This window comes from Dothidotthia symphoricarpi (genome assembly GCF_010015815.1).
Source record: "Dothidotthia symphoricarpi CBS 119687 unplaced genomic scaffold P153scaffold_10, whole genome shotgun sequence".
Classification (NCBI taxonomy): domain Eukaryota; kingdom Fungi; phylum Ascomycota; class Dothideomycetes; order Pleosporales; family Dothidotthiaceae; genus Dothidotthia; species Dothidotthia symphoricarpi.
Genome location: NW_022985017.1, coordinates 292908 through 314285, shown reverse-complemented (window position 1 = coordinate 314285; position 21378 = coordinate 292908). Strand labels below are relative to the sequence as shown.

The following is a 21378-nucleotide window of genomic DNA, read 5'->3' as shown; positions in this document are numbered from 1 at the left end:
CCCCGAAACCTCACAGCCTCAACCTCTCCATCTCCTCCAGCGTCCAAAAGCGCCTCATATTCTCCGCCCCCAACTGCTCAACCTCCTCATCCAAATGCCTCCACAAAACCCCCCCAAACCCATCAAAAACCCCCTTCAACTCCCCCAACCGCAGCTCCCTCTCCCCAACCCGACACTCCCTCAAATACTCCTCCAGCCGATCCAACCCGCGATGAATCTCCTTATGCTGCTCCAGCAACTCCAGCTCCTTGCGGAACGCGGGCATCTTGCGCGCCAGCACGGGGAACACGTGCTGCTCCTCGATGGTGTGGTGCATGGTGAGTTGGGCGCAGAATTGCTCGCCTAGTGCGAGGAAGGAGCGGATTGACATTCCTGCGGGCCGTTTTTGCGTTGTGCAGGCTGTGTAGAGTGTGTTGTAGGTCGACCGGAAGTGCGTGTGGAAGTAGTCCATGTGCTCGGCTAGGCGGTTGTATTGGCGGAATTCTGCGGCGTTGAGCTTGGGGAGGGGGGGTGCTTCGGCGGATGCTGCGGCGGCGGATGCTGCGGCTGTGTTTTCTGGCACCGAGGACGCCATGTTCGCGGTGTTTGGAGAGGCGTGCGTTTGCTGCTGTGTACGCGCTGTTGTGCAATATCGATAATGGGCGGTGGTGCGAAGCGGAGTGCAGTACCTAAGCCGTCGGAGAAAATAGGTCATGAACCCTACTCGTAAAAGAAACCAAAACAGAAACAGAAAACACAAACGATGCAGATAGAGATATATACGTTATCTATGTATGTGATAGCAAGAGATATATTGTTGAACAAACCAGTTCAGCCACTCACACCACTCGCTTACCAAGCAGGAATCCCCGGACCGGACAGAAGATGCGGGTTTCGGTCCGAGGGATACGCGTTGGAGCGGGGCGCGGTGTCACGTGGATTCTTCTTTTTTTTTTGGACGGAGTATGTGTGCGAGATATTATGTATTCAAAAATCACTTCGTGTTATGCCAATCTGGTTCTTGTAGTTGTGTGGCTGTGAGTAGGTGCGCATATACGCGTTCGTGAGCGTGGGCGCGTGTAGGAAGGCGTTGGAGTCGCGTGTTGGGTGTGCACGTGTATAAGCTGTGGGGATGTACACAACGCCTCCCCGAGAATTTGAAAGCGAGAGAATACGCTGCTGAGCATACATGACGTGTATAGACACACATCCACACTCCTAAATCGCATCAACAACCGCCTTTACCCTTGCTTTATACGCCCGCAACTCGCCCACCCCAGCCTTAACCGCCTCCTCCAAACTCTCCACCTGCGCACTGAAACTTATACTCTCCGCCCGCCGCCACGCAATGACTTGTGCTAGTGTCGCGCTTTGCGTCTGCTTCTCGCGCTGCAGATGGGCGAATTGGGTTTCCAGCGCGGAGTGGGTGGCTTGTAGGGCATCGTGCTCAGTTTCCAGGGCATCGTGTTCAGTCTGTATGGCATCGTGCTCAGTTTGCAAGGCATCGTGTGTAGTTTGCAGGGCGGTGTTGCGGTCTACATGATAGGACAGCGCGGCAAGAAGGGCAGCGGTGCGGAGTGCAGATTTTGCAGCGCGGTTATTGGAGGTTTCGGCGGCGGATTGAAGACCTGCGATTCGGGCCTGGTTCTGCTGGGTGAGGTGTTCGTATTGGTCTTGCCGGGCGTTTTGGGCATTCGTGAGGTCGGTGTGTAGTGCCTTGACTTGGGCTTTGAGGTCGTGGTTTTGCTGCACTAGGTGTTGCTGCTTCAGCTCTGTGGTTGTGTGTTTGGCGAGGGAGTCTGCTTCGTGCTGTTTGAGCGCAGCGGTGAGGTGTTGGACTTGCTTGCGGAGCTCTTGTCTGGTGGTTACGAGGAAGACGACGTTGTGTTGGGATTCTTTTGCTGTGGCTTTTAGGTTTGTGATTTCGCGCTCGAGGGTCTGTTTTTGCTTCCAGATGGAGTCTAGGATCTGGCTTTGGGATTTTATGGTTGCTGTGTCGGTGTCTGCTTTGTCTTGCGAGATGCGGAGTTGTTCGTGCAAAGTCTCGTTGTTTGTGTGGAGGATGTGACGGTCGTTTTCTGCTGTGCGGAGCTGGGCTTCTGCGGCTTGGTGGCGCTGTTCGGCTGCGTTGCATTTCTCCTCCACGCTGGACAGTTTGAATTTGGCGTGGGCTAGCTTTCGGTCTGACTCGTTGACGAGATGCATCATGTCGGCAGTCACTCGCTCCTTTGTCTTCAGGATTTCCGTCCGTTGTTCGTCTTCAAAGAGAAGTCGTACGTCGTTGATTTCTTTACGGTGTGTCTCTTCAAGGCGGGTTTTTAGGTTGGCAATCTCTACATTATGAGCCTCTTCGAGGGAGCTCCGCAGGTCGGCCATATCCTTCTGGTGTGTTTGTATAAGACGGTCCTGTAGTTCTGCAATCTCCTTTTGATGTGCTTCTTCCAGGCGCATCTGTAGGTCTGCGGTCTCGCTGGCTTTGGCCTCCAAGCTGTGCTTGTCAGACTTGAGTTTTTTAAAAGCTTGGACAAAGACGTCAATGTCCTGGATGTTTGTTAGTTGGTGATAAAACGCGTATATTCGAATCAACCACTCACAGGTGTCTCCTCGCGTGCTTTTCTGGTTGAGGGCGTATCTACACATGACACAATTAGGAACATACTCGCGGATTTCCGATTAGTGTATCTGACCTTGGTTTGTAACAGGGTGACTGTCTTCAGTTCCTTCATCCAGTGGCCTTTTCCTAGCCACGCTCTGGTTCGGGGCAGTCTTCCTCAACCACGTTGATATTTGGGTATTCGGTGTGGCGGTGATGTGCGTGTTGAGATTGGCAGCATGGTCAATGTCATTCGCTCCATCTGTTCGAGCGATGCTCACATCGTCATCGCCATTGGCATTCTGTGAAGTTGTTTGCATAACTCTCTCTTGCACCTTCATACAAGCGGCCGCAAGGTGATCCCAGAAAGACTCTTGTGCGCGAAAGCTCGTCAAAAGACCGGACGCCGCACTGTAATACAAAACCAAGGCCGTCAGTTGACTCTGCATAGCGGTTTCCATTTCCTGTGCGCAGAAAATGTCGCAGAAAGGTTTGTAGAGGTCGCCGGCAAGATACGCCAAATCCTCAATCTTTCTATTTCCGACGTAAAACACTGCACGGAGAAAGTCATTTTCTTCCGTCAAATAGGCAAATACATCTTTTTTGAAACGGATATGACCACCCATATGACCCACAACTAGACGAACATTCCTGACTTTACTTTTGTTTCGAGGAACAGGCTTCTCGTAGTCGGTGATGGTCTCGATGTGAATCGTGTCCGTACTTGGGAGACATTCAAATGCCGCCTCGAAGTTTCGTAGCGCATATTGTTGGATAGCGGACAACGTCAGCGTCTTTTGAGTAACTGGCCTGCTGGATGTTGGAGTGACGCTAGGATCGATCGCTGAACGACGCGATTCATCCTGGGTCACACCCTTTGAAGGTATGTGTACGCGATGAGATCCATCCTGCATTGTTCGCACCACACGGTGTGGCCTCCTGGTGGACGTGAGGCGCGGTCAAAGCAACCTCTTTATGGAAAGGAAACGATCGTCGTAGTCTGTGTCGTCTTCACGTGGACATCGAGCGTAGTGTCAGATCGCTGCGATGACGGCCCTGGTTTCTTGTCGCGCTAGAGAGAGGTAGTGGTGGAAGAGGGGATGGCGCATCACTTAGCGTGGTCACGTAAACACGCGAGCGCGGAACGGTCCGCGGCAGTCATCATCTCGGTCCCTGCAGAAACATGATGTGAATAACCAACGTTGAGAGTTGTCCAGTCTGTTCGTCCATAAATATAACGAAGCATTATTCAAGTGAATCTAGACATCGCTCATAGTATATATCGCTTAAGCGGTTTACGAATCCAATGTCTCGCATCAATCGTAGACCAGCCTAGCCGTCCACCTCAAGCTCGTTCACCAAAGCATGCATTTGCGCTTTGGTTTTCGCATGTTTCTCCTCTAGTGCCTTGATAACGTTCTCCTGAGCTTGGTTCTTCTTCATCAGGCCTGCATTTTCCCCCTTCTGGTCTTCATAACAGTCCTTGAAGCCCTGGCGCTCGGTTTTCAGAGCTGCATTGCTAGCTTCAAGCCTCTTTTTCTCTGCTTCCAGTTGACGCACACTCCTCGTCAACTCAACTTTTGCGTGCTCTAGGCCGGTAGCCTGGGTGTTCAATTCCTCTGTTCTGGCTTTGGAGTCCTCAATCTCCGTCTTCATTGCCACCTGATCGCTGCGGAGAAACGCAAGGTCAGCCTTCACGTCATCAAGCTCTGATTCTGCATGCTTGGCTCGGTCTTCGAAATCTTTTGCCTCCTGCTGTAGTTGACTGAGCTCTGCTTCCAGGCACTTAATTTTGCTTTCCTTGTCTTTCCTGAAGAATTTCAAGCGCTTGTGCAGGTCTATGAACATGTTTTCGTCATCCTAAAACCGAACGTGAGTTCACTTTCCCAAGTACATCGGCGATACAAAGCTGGACTTACTGAGATGTCCACTTCTGATGCTTCGTTTGTTGTAACGTCTGTATTGCAGTAGTGTAAGCAGTCAAGACTCGGATCAGGAACAACTCCGACTGACCTGGATCTGTACGTGCTAATCGATTCTCAGCTGTACTGTCTCTTTTTCGCTTCCTCTGGACAGACCTTTGAGGCGCAATCGTTTCCACGCTAGACGAAGGCATTCCAGAAGCGATGTTGTTATCCTGTATGTCGTTCTGGCTGGGCAATGAACCCCTGGATCTTCTATGATCTCTCTGTTCTTGCTGAGACTCTTGCGGTGTTCGCGGTGTTGGGTCCGGTTGTGCCTTCGACGAACCTGTCTCGAGTTGGGCTTTGAAAATTCTGGCACAGGCCATGCGGAAGTTCAGAAAGAAGATCCTGTGATCTTCTTTGAAACGTTCTACATGCCCATTCTCTGTCAAATAATACAACGCCACAGTTCGAGCTAGCGGCCCGTTGAATTTGATGTCTGTGTCAATGAGATGGCAGAAGGGTTTCTCCCAGATCGCATTCTTCAACTGCAGCTTGGAGATCGCTTTATCGCCTACAAAAAGCTTCTCGAGAAGAAATCGCGTGGTATCTTCCACAAAATACAGATAGATACTCTGAAGAGTAGGTGACTTGACACGACCAACCAAAAGTCGAAACCGCACCACTGAATTTGTGCGGGCGTCGCTTTTCACCGGAATGCGGATCTGTTCCTCGGTCAACTTTTCGATCTTGACCGTGAACTGCGGAGGAAGAGAATCCAGCGCAGCTTTGAAATGCTGTGTTGCATGTCGCCTGATATCACTGAAATCCATCCATTCTGGTGATAGCGTCATGATCACGAGGTCTGTCGAGCCTGTGCATTATCAGCGAATAGTCTTTTATGTCTGTTGAGACTTACACTGACTTATGTAGCGTCTCAAATAAAGGCTAGATGACCGTGTATAGCCGTTTGTGTGGAGCGCAGCGAGGGAACATTACGTAGGGGTGTTCGCTTCGTTAGGGGTTGGCGCTGACAAAATTCGAAGAACCAATCAAAGCTGCGCTCTTCAATTCCAAGGTTGCTCTGACGACAGTTACTCCATTCACCAGGGTTGTGACCAAACAACGCACTCGCGATTACATGCAAAGAAAAGATTTTTATTGAAGTACACTGGACGTCACGATTGGCAGAGCACCTTTCACGCCTTTTTAGGGTCCAGACACCCAAGACTACAACACAGGACATACTTCAGACGGTCATCCTCACACACAAAATTCAGGAGCCACTTATAATGTCATCCACGCAGACCCGAGGGCTTAACTCCCAGGATCAAGCACAAACCTCAGCCTGTATTACAGCTTCCCTGAATTTTTGTTGCAGAACAGCCAAAAATAATTAACTTCCGCACTATTAGCGGCACAGGTACCTAGAGGGCTGGTGCTTCTATATCCTCTTACTTTCTATTTACCGTGGGAAACGCGTCATTCTCCTGTTACGCCTAGCCAAATAGTTACGGGCCGAAGTTCTACGGGTCGAACCAGTACTAACCAAACCATGAGACTGGCTTCGCTCAACCTAGACATACGACCCGAGCACGCAGGAGAACAAGGTCGGCGACTGTGCAATAGTAAGATGTAGTGTGCTGGAGGGAAAAAGCCACCGGGTAATCATTGTGCCCAAGTGCGCGCCACAGCATGACTGTTCGTCCAATCAGGCAATTCGGACCCCAAGGCTGAACCTCGAACCTCAAAAAGCCAAAGGCACATACATGTGTTGGGCGCCTACCGTTGCCCGCAAGATAAGAAGGCCTAGCCCACGAGACCGCCGTAGTCATCATACCCTCTTTGGGATCTCAACTTGCGACAGTGAACGTCGAGGCGTGTCTGTCCCACTACATCCTGAACCGCGATGTTACCTATGCTCCTCCTGCTTGCCGGGGCGCTCCGGGTTGAAGGCCAGTCACTACCACAAACTACCTGGGCGAGCTCCAGGTTTATTGGTTATTATGTCGCGCCTGATTCTCGTTCGTCCTCTTCACATGCTTGAGCGTGAAGCAAAACTGACATCACTCAGTCGAACCTCTGCTTGCTGGTACTAGCTGGACGACAAGTGGTACCATTGCCGGGGATTGCAAAGTCAGTGGGAATTGCCCGCTGACAACGGAGTGCGTCGATGGTACAGCGTTTCTCAACAATGGCGCGACTGCAGTATGGTAGGTTCATCCTGCAGGCCGAGTTAGTTGAATATGACTGACGAGAGAAACAGCGCTGGAGGTGCTACTTGCGCAGATATGACGATATTTGCTACATCCCCCAATATTCTTCCTTCGGCACACAATATCGCTTGTCGCCTTGCATGGAGCGCAAACACAGTGTACCGTAATCTAGCCGTCACCACTTCATCCTCTCGCATCGTCACATCGAGCACGAGTTCCCCAACTCCAACGGCTTCAGCCTCGACGTCATCGAGTACGTCGACTATATCGAGCGTGAGTGTTTCCGCAACCCCGACTTCGACCTCTCCAGCCGCGCCGACGTCACAAAGCAAAGCTTGGATCGCTGGGGCAGTGATTGGGCCGATCATCGGTATCGTACTTATCGTGGGCGCCATCTTTTGGTGGAGGCGGAAGAATAAGTCAAATGGAGATGAAATGCAAGGATTCGAACAAGGCCACGGCTATTCGTCAGATTACACAGCTGCCCAACAACAACCACTCATGGGAAAAGCAGAACTGTCGAACCAATATCAAGTCTCGGAATTATCAGGCCATCACCCACCGTCGGAACTGTCAACTCGTCCGCACTTTATAGAATTGTCTACCGAGCGTCATTGATTGCTGGAAGCGGGCGTAACAATGCTTTAGAAGTAGAGGCACATTAGAACAGCAGAAACATGTGTGCATGTAACTGCTCCGTTTTCAGATGAGTCCTGGCCATACAGCTGGCTGGATGGAACGTCGAATGATATTGCTTGTAATGTAATGAGGTTTACAGCCCCGTAGTCTTCATTGATCAAAGCTCTGTGTGAGCCACACTCTCGGTCAAGTGGGAAAGCGGGAAATAAGCTGCGTACGTGAAGGCTCTATGAAGCCGCAGAACCATAACAATAAAATCCACAAAGATGGATGCTAAGAGTATTACTTTTAGCGGCATTAGGTATGAACCCCCAATACTGATCTTAGATGTAGTTGTTAGGGTGTTGCAAGGTTTCGCTGCATCTTGGTTCCTGGTATTTCGACTAATCGAGAGGCAGGCCGACAATCCAGTGGTATATCGAGCCATCTTTTGTCATCACTCCGTAGACATAACACAGAGATCAAAATCGCGAGGTCTGTAAGAGAGGGTTTAGAGTTAGAAAAATTGAGTGTTACTTCTGCACAAAGTGTTTTGGGTGATGCTGACTGGCTAAACAGCGCGATACCTTTTCGAGCTTAGTGATTTTCCCAAATTCTAGGAAGCCACGCCCACTCCTTATCTTCTCGTCATCATCAACCGCTTTCTCGTTGTTTTCGTTCTCGTCGAATCTATACCGAAACTCTCACGAGAGTGGCATGTTGAACTTATGATTTCGCTGGATCCTTCGCGTCCCTGCACCGTTTTCCCGATGCTCCTCGCTACGCCTCACAAACAATCAATCTCATGCAGCTATGCCGCTACAATGACAGGCAACTAGCGCGATGCCTAACTAAATCTTACATGTTGAAACAGGAACAGAGCATTCGTTTACGTATTTTACGGCCAGAAAGACATGCGGAAACGTTTCTGCGCGATTTCTCCGTCAGACTGTCTACACCAGATCGCGTACCAGCTCCTACATTCTGCATAACTCAGTCCGCGCCAGATCTGCTTCTCAGATTGGATTGGCGAATGAATTTCCCGTTACAAAAAAGACACGTTGGAGTTTAAGAAAAAATCTCAGCTGACTGCAAATACTTACAAGTCATCTAAATGGCTCGTGGTTTATATTACTTGCATGGGACTTGATTAGGCTGAAATCGACCTCGGATCCACACGAATGGCTTTCCACGCAGCCTGAAGACAAGACACGATAGAAAACCGAAAGGAATGTTATAGAATATCGAGACATGCATGTCCGGAAGAAAATGGACACGGTTCCGTGTACGCATTGCGATATCCTAACGACAATCATGATACAAAGCGACGCTTTTCATCAACCACGGGCTTGGTCTACATCGTATGGAACGCAAGATGATATCCACACATGTGGGACGAGGCCACTTTACGACCGCTGCACAGCGTGGCAACGACGTACCGAGCTTCAAACGTCCCTGACTCCAGGGATCTCGTCCCGTTGGCGCCGGAGGCCGCACCTCCTGTGCCTACGCTCACTATCCAAACGAGGCTTATACCAGCGTTAACAAGAAACACAGACTACCAAGGTGCTTGGACGGATCATCGTGGGTTCAGACAACATAGTTGAGCCTCATGACCCTTCCCAAATTACCTTCCCTATACAGAACGGAGGAACCTACCGGTCCTGTTTAATATCGACGCACGCGACGTAGACGAGTCAATCTATCCGTTCCATGTTGTTCATGGTAGATGCTAATGTTGACTATGGGTCTACACGCAGGCGCCTCTACAACAAGTTATCGTCGGTGGAGCTTTTCAACGGCGCGTCTGGTTACACATCAACAACCAAGGCAATACAGGGTCTGGGGTCGGCCTGGATACTGAAAGCATCCATACAGGTACATGGATCTCACTGAGATTGGAGTCATAAACCGAGCGTTTCAATTTTTCATATTTGCACCTGTAGCAAGGCTCCCCTTAAGGTCTTTCTACGAGAATGTACTGTTAAACCCATTCAGCTATTGGAGGCAAAAATCCAGTAACCAAGGATATCACGTTTCCCCCTGACTATACCCAGCCGCTGCTAATTTTCAAAGGGTACTAGGGGCAAGGTACCCGTCGCATTACCCCAGACAACTCCACAATGAAGATCACTTCATCTACAATTCATCAACTAGCGACTCTAGCTTTTGTTCCTGTTCCCGGTCGTCCGTGAATACCGTGATATTGGCGGCAATAGTATCCATCGACGTCCAACATGGACCAGCCCTGGGGTCATATGGAAACTTTCCCAACGAGCCGAAGACAGTCTCTAGTAGCAGTCCAAATCATATATAAGGAAGCCATCCCAACAACAAAGGACCCTTCATCATCCAGCAATCAACCCTCCCTCAACAGCTACGATGTACAAGACACTCGCCCTCACTTCGCTCTCATTTCTCGGGGCCGCCCGCGCTCAGCAGGTTGGAACGAACACCGCTGAGACGCATCCTTCACTCTCATGGAAGACCTGCACTGGTAAGGGCGGAACCAGCTGTACCACAAAGGCTGGTTCGATTACGCTCGACTCTAACTGGCGCTGGGCCCACAACATTGGTGGATCCACCAACTGCTACACCGGCAACACATGGGACGCTACCCTCTGCCCTGACGGCACCACTTGCGCAAAGAACTGCGCTATCGACGGTGCCGACTACGCTGGTATTTTGCTTCTCATCCATGGGCTTGAAAATTTAGAAGCTAACTTGTGACAGGCACCTACGGCATCACTACAGCATCTGATGCTTTGTCGCTGAAGTTTGTGACCAAGGGCTCGTACTCGACCAACATCGGCTCCCGAACTTACCTCATGGAGAGCGACACCAAGTACCAGATGTTCAACCTCGTCAACAACGAGTTCACCTTTGATGTCGACGTTTCCAAGCTTCCCTGCGGCTTGAACGGTGCTCTTTACTTCGTTGAGATGGCCGCCGACGGTGGCATCAACAAGGGCAACAACAAGGCTGGTGCCAAGTACGGAACCGGTATGTCGAATTCATCCTTCTCCTCGCCATGACGGGCTCTGACTAATGTGTGAAAAGGATACTGCGACTCCCAGTGCCCCCACGACATCAAGTGGATCAACGGTGTTGCCAACAGCGCCGGCTGGGTCGGCTCTGCCAACGACCCCAACGCCGGCGCAGGCACAACCGGCGCCTGCTGCCCTGAGATGGATATCTGGGAGGCAAACTCCGTCTCGACGGCCTACACGCCCCACCCCTGCAAGGGAACCGGTCTCCAGGCCTGCACCGGCACCGCATGTGGTGACGGCGACAACCGCTACGGCGGTGTCTGCGACAAGGACGGCTGCGACTTCAACGTAAGCTCATCCCCCCCACACACCATACAGTACAATACAGCAAAAACTAACAAGCACAACAGAGCTACCGCATGGGCGTCAAAGACTTCTACGGCCCCGGCCAAACCCTCAACACCGCCCAGAAGATGACCGTCGTAACCCAATTCATCGGCTCCGGCTCCAAGCTCTCAGAGATCAAGCGCTTCTACGTGCAAAACGGCAAAGTCTTCAAGAACAGCAACTCGACCATCGCCGGCGTGACCGGAAACTCCATCACAGACGCCTTCTGCACAGCGCAGAAGAGCGTCTTCGGCGACACAAACTCGTTCGCGACTATGGGTGGACTTAACGCAATGGGTGCTTCGCTCGCTCGCGGACATGTCCTGGTTATGAGCTTGTGGGACGATCATGCGGTTAACATGCTCTGGTTGGATTCTACTTACCCCGTGGGTTCTACTAAGCCGGGGGCTGCAAGGGGGACTTGCGCGACTACTTCTGGGACGCCCGCCGATGTGGAGGCTAATAGTCCTGGATCGACGGTTGTGTTTTCGAACATTCGCTTTGGGCCGATTGGCTCGACGTTTGCGCAGCCTGCTTAGATTGAGACTGCTGGGCGGATGGGTAGATTGATGGGGAAGTAGCAGGAGGGGATTGAGCAGTGTGGCTGTTCTACGAGGATGAGGACATACTTTTCTTCCGGCCCGCGCGGCTGAGCCATTCGTTTTTGTGTATATATTTTGCTTCAGCAAGAGAGATTGGTCGACGGGTTAGCTTTTCTATGCGAAAAAGTCCACTGAGAAAATTGTGTCTCGAAATTAGTGATGTTTGCAACCGTCTGCTTGATCTTGGGGTTCGGTATGGCTTGCTTGATGCCGGTCCAACTTCTCAGTCAATCAAGTACAAAGGTTGGAAGTGGAGAGGTAAGGAGTAGCACACATACATGTATCTTACAGGAGCTAGATATGATAACGAACGACTACTCGCGCTTGGAGGTGCTCCCAAGCTTGACGCAACTCCTAAGCTCAACGTAACTCCTAAGCTCAACGTAACTCCTACGCTTAACAAAACTCCTACGCTTAACATAACTCCTGAAGCCGAACCAAACTTCGATTACTGCTTGGGCTCTCGAACACGCGTCCGCATTAGTACATCCAGCAGCCAGTCGTCAAGATACGGTTGATTAGCTCTCTGTTATTATTACTGTGTACTCTCACTGATGGCCACTGTGTGCTCAGGGGCTAGGTATCATCTTCTACACTGAGTTACTATACTAGATTTTTACTGTGTTGCGTCTATCTGCTTGTGCAATAGGCATGAATACGTTATAATCCCAAAATAATGCATCTTGCAGCAGCTAGACAAACAACTACACGTAAACTTCTTACCCAACGTATATGAATACCCCTGCCAAACACATCCACTCCCTACCTACCATAGAGCGCTGTTCTACTTGCGGTGTTTACTTCCATCATCAAGTCGATCTATCTACCAAGCCGAGTCAAATTTCCTTCCTGCTGTTTCGACGAAAGGGCGCGTGAGTGAGTGAGTGAGTGAGTGTCGTGCATGGACTGACTGATTGGGAGGGTATGCGTAGATTTGAACGAGGCTGGGTAGACGGTGGAGTCTGCATCTAATATGTGGACGTTGTTCTTGTATAGTGTATTAAGGAGATGGGTGGGTGTGGGTGTATGTATATGTGTGTTTCGGAAATGAATACAAGCAGTTCATTTCATTCCAGTGAAGATGGTGGTACATACATATCTAACAATCCCAATCCGCACAACGCCATAACCTGGCCATGCGTCTCGAAAGAAAAGAAAACTCTCGCATCAAGACGAAAGTCAGGTCGATCTAGGGCGGAAGGAGCCCATGATATCTAAATTTACATCTTCCATCTCCATAATCGTACACCATTTCGCACTACATCGTAACTACCTTTTATAAATGCCCGCCTACCTGTCTACCCCGTCCACAAATCCCGCTCCTCATCCCGCTCAACCACCACCGGAGGAACCTCAACCCTCGCCGCATCCCACTCAATCTTCTCCGCAACAGGCACGCCAGGCGCCGCAGCGGCGGGGGTGTATTTCTCCGCAACAAAATCCTCACCCATCCCCTTATGCGCCTTCTCCCTATTACGCCTCATACGCTCTCGCGCGAGTTCCGTGAAGCTAAACTCCGTAAGCGTCTTCTCGATCTTATCCTCGACGAGTTTCTTCGCGTGGTTAGCGAGGGGCCGCGTGGTGAAGACGTTGGGGAAGCGGTAGCTGAGCCAGAGGTAGCACACGATCATCTTGTGGAGTTGTTCCAACTTATACAGATAGCTGCGCTCGCGGGTGGCGGGGAGGTCCATGAAGTGCAGGGGCAGGTCGGGGAGGTCGAGAAGGCTGCCTGATTTGCCGTCTGCGACGCATTCCGCGAGGGAGCGGAGGAATTGCTGTTCTGCGGATTGCCTGGTGTTGATAGGGGCGGCGCAGATGGTGATGCGGTCTTGGATGCTGAGGTTCTTGACCGGGTGGATGACGTCTGCGATGGCGAGCTGGTCTTTGAGCGCGCAGAGGTGGAAGCGTGGGTGGATTTCGCAGATCTCGTGGAGGCGCAGCATGATGTAGCTGAAGGGGGTGCCGGGGGGGAAGTAGCTTGCGAAGCGCTCGACGACGAGGGAGGGCGGGAAGACGCCGGCGCTGGTGATGTCTTCGGGTTCGCGTTCCATGCTTCTTCGGAGATAGTCGTGGTCGATTTGATCGAGAGTCGTTACCCATCCGACAGTTTTGACCTCAGGGTCAGGTTCCTTCTTGTCGTCCAGATCGATAGCGGGGTCAGCAGCAATGTCGGTTACTGAAGCTGATGTGGAGTCTTCGCTGACTGCTTGATGCGCGGTTTTGTAACGACCAGCTCGGCCGGCGATCTGCTTGACTTCGGATATCTGCAGAGGAACGTAGGTCGTCCCATTGTTCTTCATGGTAGACTCAAAGATGACACGCTTGATGGCCCTATGTTTGTTAGCTTACAAGAGACGCGAGCTCGACATTTGAGATACGTACAAGTTCAACCCCATACCAATGGCATCGCTAGCCACGAGGTAGTCAAAATCATTGTCTGGGTCGTTGAACAGTCGAGCTTGCTGGGCTCTTGTTTCAGGAGGCAAGCTGCCATAGATAATGGCGCACTTTTTCGAGGTCTGCTTCTCAATCTCGCGTCGTAGAGCATGGATGCCGAGGATTGTGAATGCGACAATGCAGTCACCCTTCTCCAGCAGACTCAGATTTCCGCGTAAACTTCGATGCTCGACCTTGAGAGGCGTCAGACGGTTGTACTCATGGACATGGACCTCGTCGCCCACGAGAGCACAGAGCTCGCGCATGAGAGGTACAGTGCGCGCCTCGCCGCAAAGGTGAATCTCCTTAGCCTGCAAGCCCAGAAATGCCTGCGTCCAGGCCCAGCCCCGCTCTGGATGACTGATCATCTGTATTTCGTCGATGACGGCGACATCGAAAGGCGTGTTCAGGGGCGCCATCTCGACTGTGCAGCTGAACATGGCGGCCGCATCACCCTCGGGCAGGCGCTGCTCCTCGCCCGTGACGAGGGCACATTCCTTGCCTTTTGCATTCAGACGTGTGTAGACCTCGTGGGCCAGCAATCGGAGTGGACCGAGGTAGATGCCCGTGTGGGCTTCCTCGAGGCGTTTGAGGGCACGGTATGTCTTGCCAGAGTTGGTGGGCCCCACGTGCATGTGCACTACACGCGGGATCTCTCGTGTCGAGGGGTACCACTCGGAGGGATAGCGCAGGTCTGCCACGTCTTTCTGGTTCTCCAGCTCTGCCGATGTGAAGTGTTGACCACATGTCTGGGCGTAGAAGCGATAGCGCAGCTCTGTTTCCAGTGTGCCCTTCCCTCGGTGGGCCTCACCTATCAGCGTATACAGCCTGTCCGATTCCTGCTTGACCCACTGGGCGATGGAGCGTTCGAAGGCAACCCATTCTTGGTCAAACTCAGTGCTAGTGAGCTGGAGACTGTCGAGGAAGTCGTCTGCGGCGAACTCTTTTCGGAGCTTGTCGAGTTTCTCGCTGACCGTCTCCGAGGGCGACTTTTTTTCGGGCTGGAACCGGAAGGGGTTCTTTTTGTCGAGGACATTGAAGAAGGGCTTCGGGGAGCGGGAGCCGCTTTTTGCGGTTGAGGTTCTGTTTGCGATTTGGATGCGCGGGAGGAGGCGAGGCGGCGGGCGGGCGAAGGCGCAGAAGAGACACAGCGAGTTGCGCCGCGCCGGCAGTCGAGGCATACCAGGAGCGGGAGTGGGCGTGGGCGGGAGAGGGGTGTACCCAGCAGAGGGAGCAGAGAGGCGTGGCCAGCAGAGGCAGAGAGGCGGGTGCAAGTGGTCGACGTCAGTAGGGTTGGAAAAAGTTGAGCCAAGCGTATGCATGCAGCTCGGGCAAGCGACACCACCGCGGCCAACCCGAAACACGACCGTCGCGACACGACACGCCCCTCACTCGCTACTCGGAACAGACAAGGCCGTGAAGCTGCCAGGACACTCGCCGCGACCCCTTCACAGCCTCCATCGCGTCCTGGGCACTTCCACGCGGCTGCAGCTGCCATACCCCGCCATCATGGCCGTCTCCATGATAGACATCCAGCGAGAGCGTGCGTTCCACGGCCTGCACACACGCGCCCGACACGGCTAACACGCCCCAGTCATTCTCACCACCATCCGCTCCACCACGCGCGGCGATGTACGCATGCCACTCCGCGTCTGCCCGCGCATTGCTGACGCCCGTCCAGTGGAAGGTCCTCATCGTCGACGAAGACAGCAAGAAGCTCCTAGACAACGTCGTCAAGGAAGATGACATCCTCAACTCCAACATCACCAGTATGTCGCAGCCGCTGCAGAGTCCCAGACGCGCGCCCTGACCCCCCGCAGACATCGAGCGCCTCGAGGACCGGCGCGAGACGCAGCAGGACATGGACGCCATCTACATCCTCACCCCGAAGCCACACATTGTCGACTGCATCATGGCCGACTTTGAGCGCCGGAGATACAGGGGCATGTTCCTGATATGGACTACCTGTGAGCATGCTACACGTCGCGTGGTGAAGCTCCCAGGCTAATGCATCTGCAGTGCTCCCACCGCCGCTCAAGGAGCGCATCGATCGCTCGCAGATGGCTCGAGAGCAGATCAGGAACTTCAGGACGGTCCACCTCGACTACCACCCTCAAGAGTCGCACCTCATCACCTTCAAGGACCCCTGGAGCTTCCCCATTCTCTTCCACCCAGAGTGCAACAACGTCGTAGTCCGTCACATGGAGGAGCTTGCCGAGAAGGTATGCGCCTACTTCAGTCATTGTCTATCCAAGCTAACACCACCTCTCAGATCACTGGAGTCTGTGTCGCGCTCGGTGAATACCCCATTGTTCGGTACTACCGACCGCGGGCCCCGACCCACGAGGCCAGCGTCCTCTGTTCACACCTCGCGCGCTTCGTCCAAGACAAGCTGGACATGTACGTCCAGTACAACCAAGACTTCCCACCGCAATCGCAGCGGCCTCGTGGCGCTCTGTACATCACCGATCGAACCATGGATCTCATGGCTCCCTTTTTGCATGAATTCACATACCAGGCAATGGCGCTCGATTTGCTGCAGATCAACGAAGGCGACAAGATCACCTACAAAGCCATTGTCAACGACGACGGTCCCGACGCAGAAGAGAAGGAGATGGAGCTGACCGACAAGGACAAGCTGTGGGTGGAGAACCGCCATCGCCATATGAAAGATACTCTCGACACGGTCATTGGTAACTTCCAAAAGTTCATCGCCGAAAACTCCCAGTTCACCAAGCAGGACGCGCAGGCCGCGGCTGGCATGAATGGACTGAATGCAATCAAAGACATGATGGCCGGACTCCCGCAATTCCAAGAAATGAAGGAGGCCTACTCTTTGCACCTTGACATGGCGCAGAAGTGCATGGACATATTCCAGAAACACAAGCTGATGGATCTGGCATCGATAGAACAGGTATGTCAGAAGCGTGGTCTGGCGAACGTATCAACTAATATTTGTAGTGTCTGGCCACTGGGCTGGATGAAGAATACCGCAAACCAAAGAACATGGACGACCAGATTGTGCGGACTCTGGACGAGGACGCAGTGACACCCGCTGACCGACTGCGTCTTCTTGCCCTTTACGTTTTGTTCAAGGGAGGCATCTTGCCGGCTGATCTTCAGAAGCTATTGTTCCACGCACAGCTTCCCCCCGGCGACGCCAGTATCATCCGCAATCTTGACCTTCTCGGCGCGCGAATTGCCAGACAGTTTAAAGAAAAACGAGAACCACCTCCCCTTCTGTTCCCTCAAAAACCTCCACCGCTCGAAGCAGAAGAATACGGTCTCTCCCGATTCAACCCGACATTGCAAGACATGCTAGAACAACACGTCCAAGGCACACTAGCACAGGACATCTTCCCCTTCACCAAGATGTCGCCCGACGACCCTAACATGGCGCAAGACAACACCCCCGCCGCAGCATCTCTCCGCTCCGCAAAACCAAAATGGGCGAAGTCGCGCCTCACAAGCGTGGAGCCCCGGCAGCGCGTCATCGTCTTCATGGCCGGCGGCGCAACATACTCCGAGTCGCGTGTCTGCTACGACGTCACCAACAAGACATCTAGGGATGTCTTCCTCGTCACATCCCACATGATGAAGCCATCGCTTTTCCTCCGTCAAGTCGGCGACCTGAGCCAGCAGCGCCGCGCTCTCCGTCTGCCTATGGACATGCCACCTCCCAAAGCCCCAGCCCATCTTTTCGAAAAACCAGAACCGCCCAAACCTGTGGCTCCTCCTGTCCTTACGAGACCAGCGGCTCCAGTAAGCACGCCGTCAGCACCGCGGCCAGGTGGACCAGCTCCCCCGACAGCGGCTATGGGGGCGATCAACCTGAACGCAGGCAAGGCACCCGCTCCAACACCCAGTCCGGCGCCGGCGTCGAGTGGGGGGAAGTATGGCAAGGAGGAGGAAAAGAAGAAGAAAAAGCACCATTTCTTTTCGTCGAAGCGTTAGTGACGCGGTTGGCTATTTAGTGTGTGTGCGTGTGCGTGCATGGCGAGCGGGTATCTTGAGGTTTTGGCATTGCGGTGGCGTTGAGCGCTGAATTGGGTTTGTTTGATATGGCTGTACTTGGGTACTAGTTTTTGGTCTCTTGCGATATGGCATGGGAGTGGGTAGATGGATGGCGCTGTATTTATCGCTTGTGTGTATATACACTTTCGAGATCTTCGCTTTTCATTCTTCGCTTTTATGTTGGAAACAAACCGTTTCGATATGACATGAAGCCGTTGAGATGAGTTGGGTCGCGTGACTGGGATACGCGCTGTCGGTCGCGTGGCGTGGCGTGGCATGTGCGAAATGAAGGAAGGGGCTTGACTTTGGCTTGGGCTTAGCTTCACTCATCAGTCAGCCCTAAGAAATCTACCCGCCGCTTCCGCATTGACGCCTGACTTTACTACTTCACGACCTTCCAGTTCCCACGGAATATTAGCAGAGCATTTGATACCTTTTTCTTCCTCTTGTCGTGTCGGAGTGTTGTCTCGTAGTATTCTCTCATCGCGCGCGGAGTGTCCCCGCGACCCAAAATAAGCCATGATGGCGCCTTCCCAGTTGCTCGAGATTCCGCGCCCCAAGGTATGTCATTGTCATGCTCCAAACACGACTGCTCCACAAACAACATCGGTCAGCAGTCAGCATGGCGGATACTGACCCTCCCGTGCAGACGTTCCTCCAGAAAATGTCCCTCCGTACCGGCGCGGAGATTATCACCTTCCTACAGGTCATCAACAAAGTCTCGGGACTTTACGGCCTCCTCGCCCTCATCACAGGTGCAAACATCGACGGATGGCAGCTGTCCATGTACCTCTACTCGACCATCGCCCTCTTCGCTACCGTCTATCTCTACAAGCACATCCGATTACAAAGCCCGTTTGAGTGCGTGCTGTTGGCGCATCTGTATGCGCTGGACTCGGTCATCAACGCCCTCTACACAGCCTTCTTCGGCATCGCATGGTTCTACGTCCTCGCTGCACACCCCGAAGACTCCACCGTACCAGGCGGCAAGGGCATCTCGGACAACGCAGGATTCACAAGCCCACAATACAACGTTAGCCAGGTCGACATCCTCGCCGCGCCATCCGAAGGCATGCCCTCTGGTCAGAATGCCGTGGCAGTAGGTCACAATGCACGACGCGGCGCAGCAGGCCTCGGAAACGTCGTCTTCCAGAGCGGAAGCATCATGAGCATCTCCCTGATCTCCGCCTTCTGGGCACTACGCGTCTACTTCGTCTTCATCATGCTGGCTTTTGCTCGACAATGCCTCCGCCAACACATCGCCGCAAACGCTTCCTCTGCTGCGTGGTACACGTCGAACAACATGCAGACGTCCGCCGCCGATCTGGCCGAGAACCCCTTCGCCGAGAGCAAAGAGGAGGGTCATGGTTGGAAGGGCAAGGTCGGACGGGTCATGCTGAGCGGCGCGCCCAAGTACTGGCTCGGTGCTGACGAGGGCGAGGACTGGATGCGTGGGCTTGGCGGACGTTTCAGGAAGAGCACGCAGTTGGAGCAACCCATTGGCTTCAGCGAGCGCGAGAGGAGGAGACGATCTGGCACTGGTCCTCCGGCGCCGCAGTTGGCTGATCTGCAGATTGTGAGGTAGTGGCGTGTTTGAAAACCCTCTTTTTCTTGATATCCGATGGCGTTTTCTGCCGTTATGACGACTGGACCGCTGCTGTTTGTAATGATTTGATGTGAGGTAGACGGAGACGGGGCTTGTAACTTGTATGTTGGGAGGAGCTAGGGAAAGTCGCATTGAGTGGGTGGTATCTTTTATTCCATTTCACGTTTTTATCTTCATTGACGCATTCTTGTTTATCTACACATCGCCTCATACTCGGGCGTGTATTCAAGATTATATCCATACCATACCACGGAACTTGATCACGCCCCCCAAAACCTGTTCCGAGCTCCACCATTAGACGCCAAGCTCAGTTGAGCCTAGTACATGCGCGTCAGGTGAATACCGGTACTCCACTACTCCACTACTCCACTACACCCCGTCACATCACATTACACGCTGTTTCATACGTCCCGCCAGCACCTGGTTCCTTGCAGTCCTCACACACCGCATGCCGTTATCTGGTACTGCTGCCGCGTGCGCAGATGCAGGGCCACGTGGAGGCGCCGCGGTGTTGGTGTCATTTGGTGGAGGGGGGCATGGGGTGGGTTTGTATGTGTAGAAAAGCAGGGCCGAGGGGGGGAAGGTGAGTGAGGGTTTCGTGGTTTCGCTCGTCTTGACTTGTCTTGTCTATCATCGAACACTTACTCCATCCACCAAACGCCTCCCAACAATGAACTTCTTCCGCCGCTCCTCGAGCATCAGCTCCACCCACTCCCACACGTCAACCTCAAGCAACACCCTCACCACACCCCGCACAAGCACCGACTCCCTCCCCCTAGAAGCCACCATCGTCCTCCGCAAACAACCCCCCCTCCTCGCCCTCCCAGTAGAACTCATCCAGCACATAACCACCTACCTCGACGCCCCCTCCTCCGCCTCCCTCTGCCTCTGCACCCGCTACCTCAGCTACGCGCTCGGCACCGCCCCGCTAACCGGGCACCTCGAAGCGGCGAAAACGCGGTTCGAGCGGCGCTCCATCATCGAAGGCGTGGTGGAGCGTGCGTTCCCCGGACACTGGTTCTGCGCGTGGTGCGACGTGTTCCACGCCTGGGACGCGTCGACAAGCCCAAGCAATATATTAGAAAAGCACCGCGACTGCGCGGCGTTCAACAGCTACCTCCCCGCCGGCGAGAGATATACATACACACTAGCATACCACCACATCCGCCTGGCCCTCGCACACCACGCTCTCGGCCCAGAGTACGGTATCCCCCTCTCCGCGCTATCCTACACGCAAACCTCCTCCCCGCTCCTCTGGCGCACACCCATCCCCCAAACCCTCAGCATCGAAGCCCGCATCTCCCCAACCCCAGAACCACACATCCTCCTCCGCACCACCCTCACCCTCTCCCTCCCCACGCGCCTCCTCCCCCACAAATCCCTCCTCCCCACACTCTGGCCTCTCCTCCCCCCCATCCTAACATCCCACCGCGCAACCCCAAACGGACACACAGGCCTCATGGCCGCCCTGGACAACGTGCTGCGCCGCGGCTGGGTCTATCCTGCCACCCAGCTGTGTAGCTGCTGCGCGACGGATTGGAGTGTGCATGTCCATGCGCTGCCGGGCGGGGAGTGGGTGAGGCTTGTGGTGAGGACGTGGAGGGATTTGGGGGAGGGGGGGAGTCCGTTTGAGGGGGTGTGGAGGGCGCATGGGGTTGGGAAGTCTTCTGGAGGGATGGGGGGGGAGGTGGTGAGGTTGGTGGGGGGGAGGGCGGGGGATGTTAGGAGGGGGTTTGATGGGGCGGATGAGGATGGGGTGGTGGAGAGGAGGGGGAGGCGTGAGGGGGAGGTTGGGGTTGAGGAGACGCTGTGGACTCGTGCGCGGCCGCGGTCTTGGCGGACGCGTAGTGAGAATGAGGATGCGCGGAGGCGGGAGGTGGAGTATCGTGCTGCGCTGGCGAGGGGGGCTGCGGAGAGATTGGTTAGACTTGATGCCGAGGGGAGGTTGTAGGTAGGTAGTAGTCAAGCAGTCAAATTTCATACAACGCATCTACATTCCTGTTTCTCTGCCCGTCTACACTACTATATGCTAT

General features: G+C 53.6%; 9 protein-coding genes across 9 annotated transcripts; 5 read left to right on the top strand and 4 right to left on the bottom strand.

Annotated features, from left to right (window-relative positions):
* Window positions 1-10: 10 nt before the first annotated feature.
* P153DRAFT_375809 (uncharacterized protein) lies at window positions 11-574 on the bottom strand (the record flags this gene model as incomplete). Its single annotated transcript, XM_033669606.1, has 1 exon — window positions 11-574. One exon carries the CDS (start codon window positions 572-574, stop codon window positions 11-13), a length of 564 nt encoding a protein of 187 aa, XP_033523689.1.
* A 623-nt stretch (window positions 575-1197) lies between these two features.
* On the bottom strand, window positions 1198-3486 carry P153DRAFT_356892 (uncharacterized protein; the record flags this gene model as incomplete). Its single annotated transcript, XM_033666685.1, has 3 exons — window positions 1198-2520; window positions 2574-2611; window positions 2667-3486. The coding sequence occupies 3 exons, from the start codon at window positions 3484-3486 to the stop codon at window positions 1198-1200; spliced, it is 2181 nt and encodes a 726-aa protein (XP_033523688.1).
* Window positions 3487-3785: 299 nt separating this feature from the next.
* P153DRAFT_396585 (uncharacterized protein) lies at window positions 3786-5373 on the bottom strand. Its single transcript, XM_033671493.1, has 3 exons — window positions 4586-5373; window positions 4492-4529; window positions 3786-4432 (listed from the first exon to the last, which is right to left on the bottom strand). Exons 1-3 carry the CDS (start codon window positions 5328-5330, stop codon window positions 3905-3907), a joined length of 1311 nt encoding a protein of 436 aa, XP_033523687.1. The 5' UTR covers window positions 5331-5373; the 3' UTR covers window positions 3786-3904.
* Window positions 5374-6385: 1012 nt separating this feature from the next.
* Window positions 6386-7310, top strand: P153DRAFT_385513 (uncharacterized protein; the record flags this gene model as incomplete). Its single annotated transcript, XM_033670434.1, has 3 exons — window positions 6386-6500; window positions 6551-6689; window positions 6743-7310. The coding sequence occupies 3 exons, from the start codon at window positions 6386-6388 to the stop codon at window positions 7308-7310; spliced, it is 822 nt and encodes a 273-aa protein (XP_033523686.1).
* A 2382-nt stretch (window positions 7311-9692) lies between these two features.
* P153DRAFT_356889 (glycoside hydrolase family 7 protein) lies at window positions 9693-11226 on the top strand (the record flags this gene model as incomplete). Its single annotated transcript, XM_033666684.1, has 4 exons — window positions 9693-9990; window positions 10044-10313; window positions 10371-10648; window positions 10711-11226. 4 exons carry the CDS (start codon window positions 9693-9695, stop codon window positions 11224-11226), a joined length of 1362 nt encoding a protein of 453 aa, XP_033523685.1.
* A 1105-nt stretch (window positions 11227-12331) lies between these two features.
* On the bottom strand, window positions 12332-14994 carry P153DRAFT_340008 (ATP-dependent RNA helicase SUV3 mitochondrial precursor). The gene is made up of 2 exons (XM_033665851.1): window positions 13672-14994; window positions 12332-13620 (listed from the first exon to the last, which is right to left on the bottom strand). The coding sequence occupies exons 1-2, from the start codon at window positions 14904-14906 to the stop codon at window positions 12588-12590; spliced, it is 2268 nt and encodes a 755-aa protein (XP_033523684.1). The 5' UTR covers window positions 14907-14994; the 3' UTR covers window positions 12332-12587.
* Window positions 14995-15092: 98 nt separating this feature from the next.
* On the top strand, window positions 15093-17922 carry P153DRAFT_366709 (Sec1-like protein). Its single transcript, XM_033668109.1, has 7 exons — window positions 15093-15268; window positions 15320-15357; window positions 15407-15494; window positions 15546-15692; window positions 15745-15947; window positions 15998-16639; window positions 16687-17922. Exons 1-7 carry the CDS (start codon window positions 15235-15237, stop codon window positions 17677-17679), a joined length of 2145 nt encoding a protein of 714 aa, XP_033523683.1. The 5' UTR covers window positions 15093-15234; the 3' UTR covers window positions 17680-17922.
* Window positions 17923-18261: 339 nt separating this feature from the next.
* Window positions 18262-19324, top strand: P153DRAFT_356886 (DUF1753-domain-containing protein; the record flags this gene model as incomplete). Its single annotated transcript, XM_033666683.1, has 2 exons — window positions 18262-18300; window positions 18389-19324. 2 exons carry the CDS (start codon window positions 18262-18264, stop codon window positions 19322-19324), a joined length of 975 nt encoding a protein of 324 aa, XP_033523682.1.
* A 691-nt stretch (window positions 19325-20015) lies between these two features.
* Window positions 20016-21296, top strand: P153DRAFT_290658 (uncharacterized protein; the record flags this gene model as incomplete). Its single annotated transcript, XM_033663724.1, has 1 exon — window positions 20016-21296. One exon carries the CDS (start codon window positions 20016-20018, stop codon window positions 21294-21296), a length of 1281 nt encoding a protein of 426 aa, XP_033523681.1.
* Window positions 21297-21378: the final 82 nt, after the last annotated feature.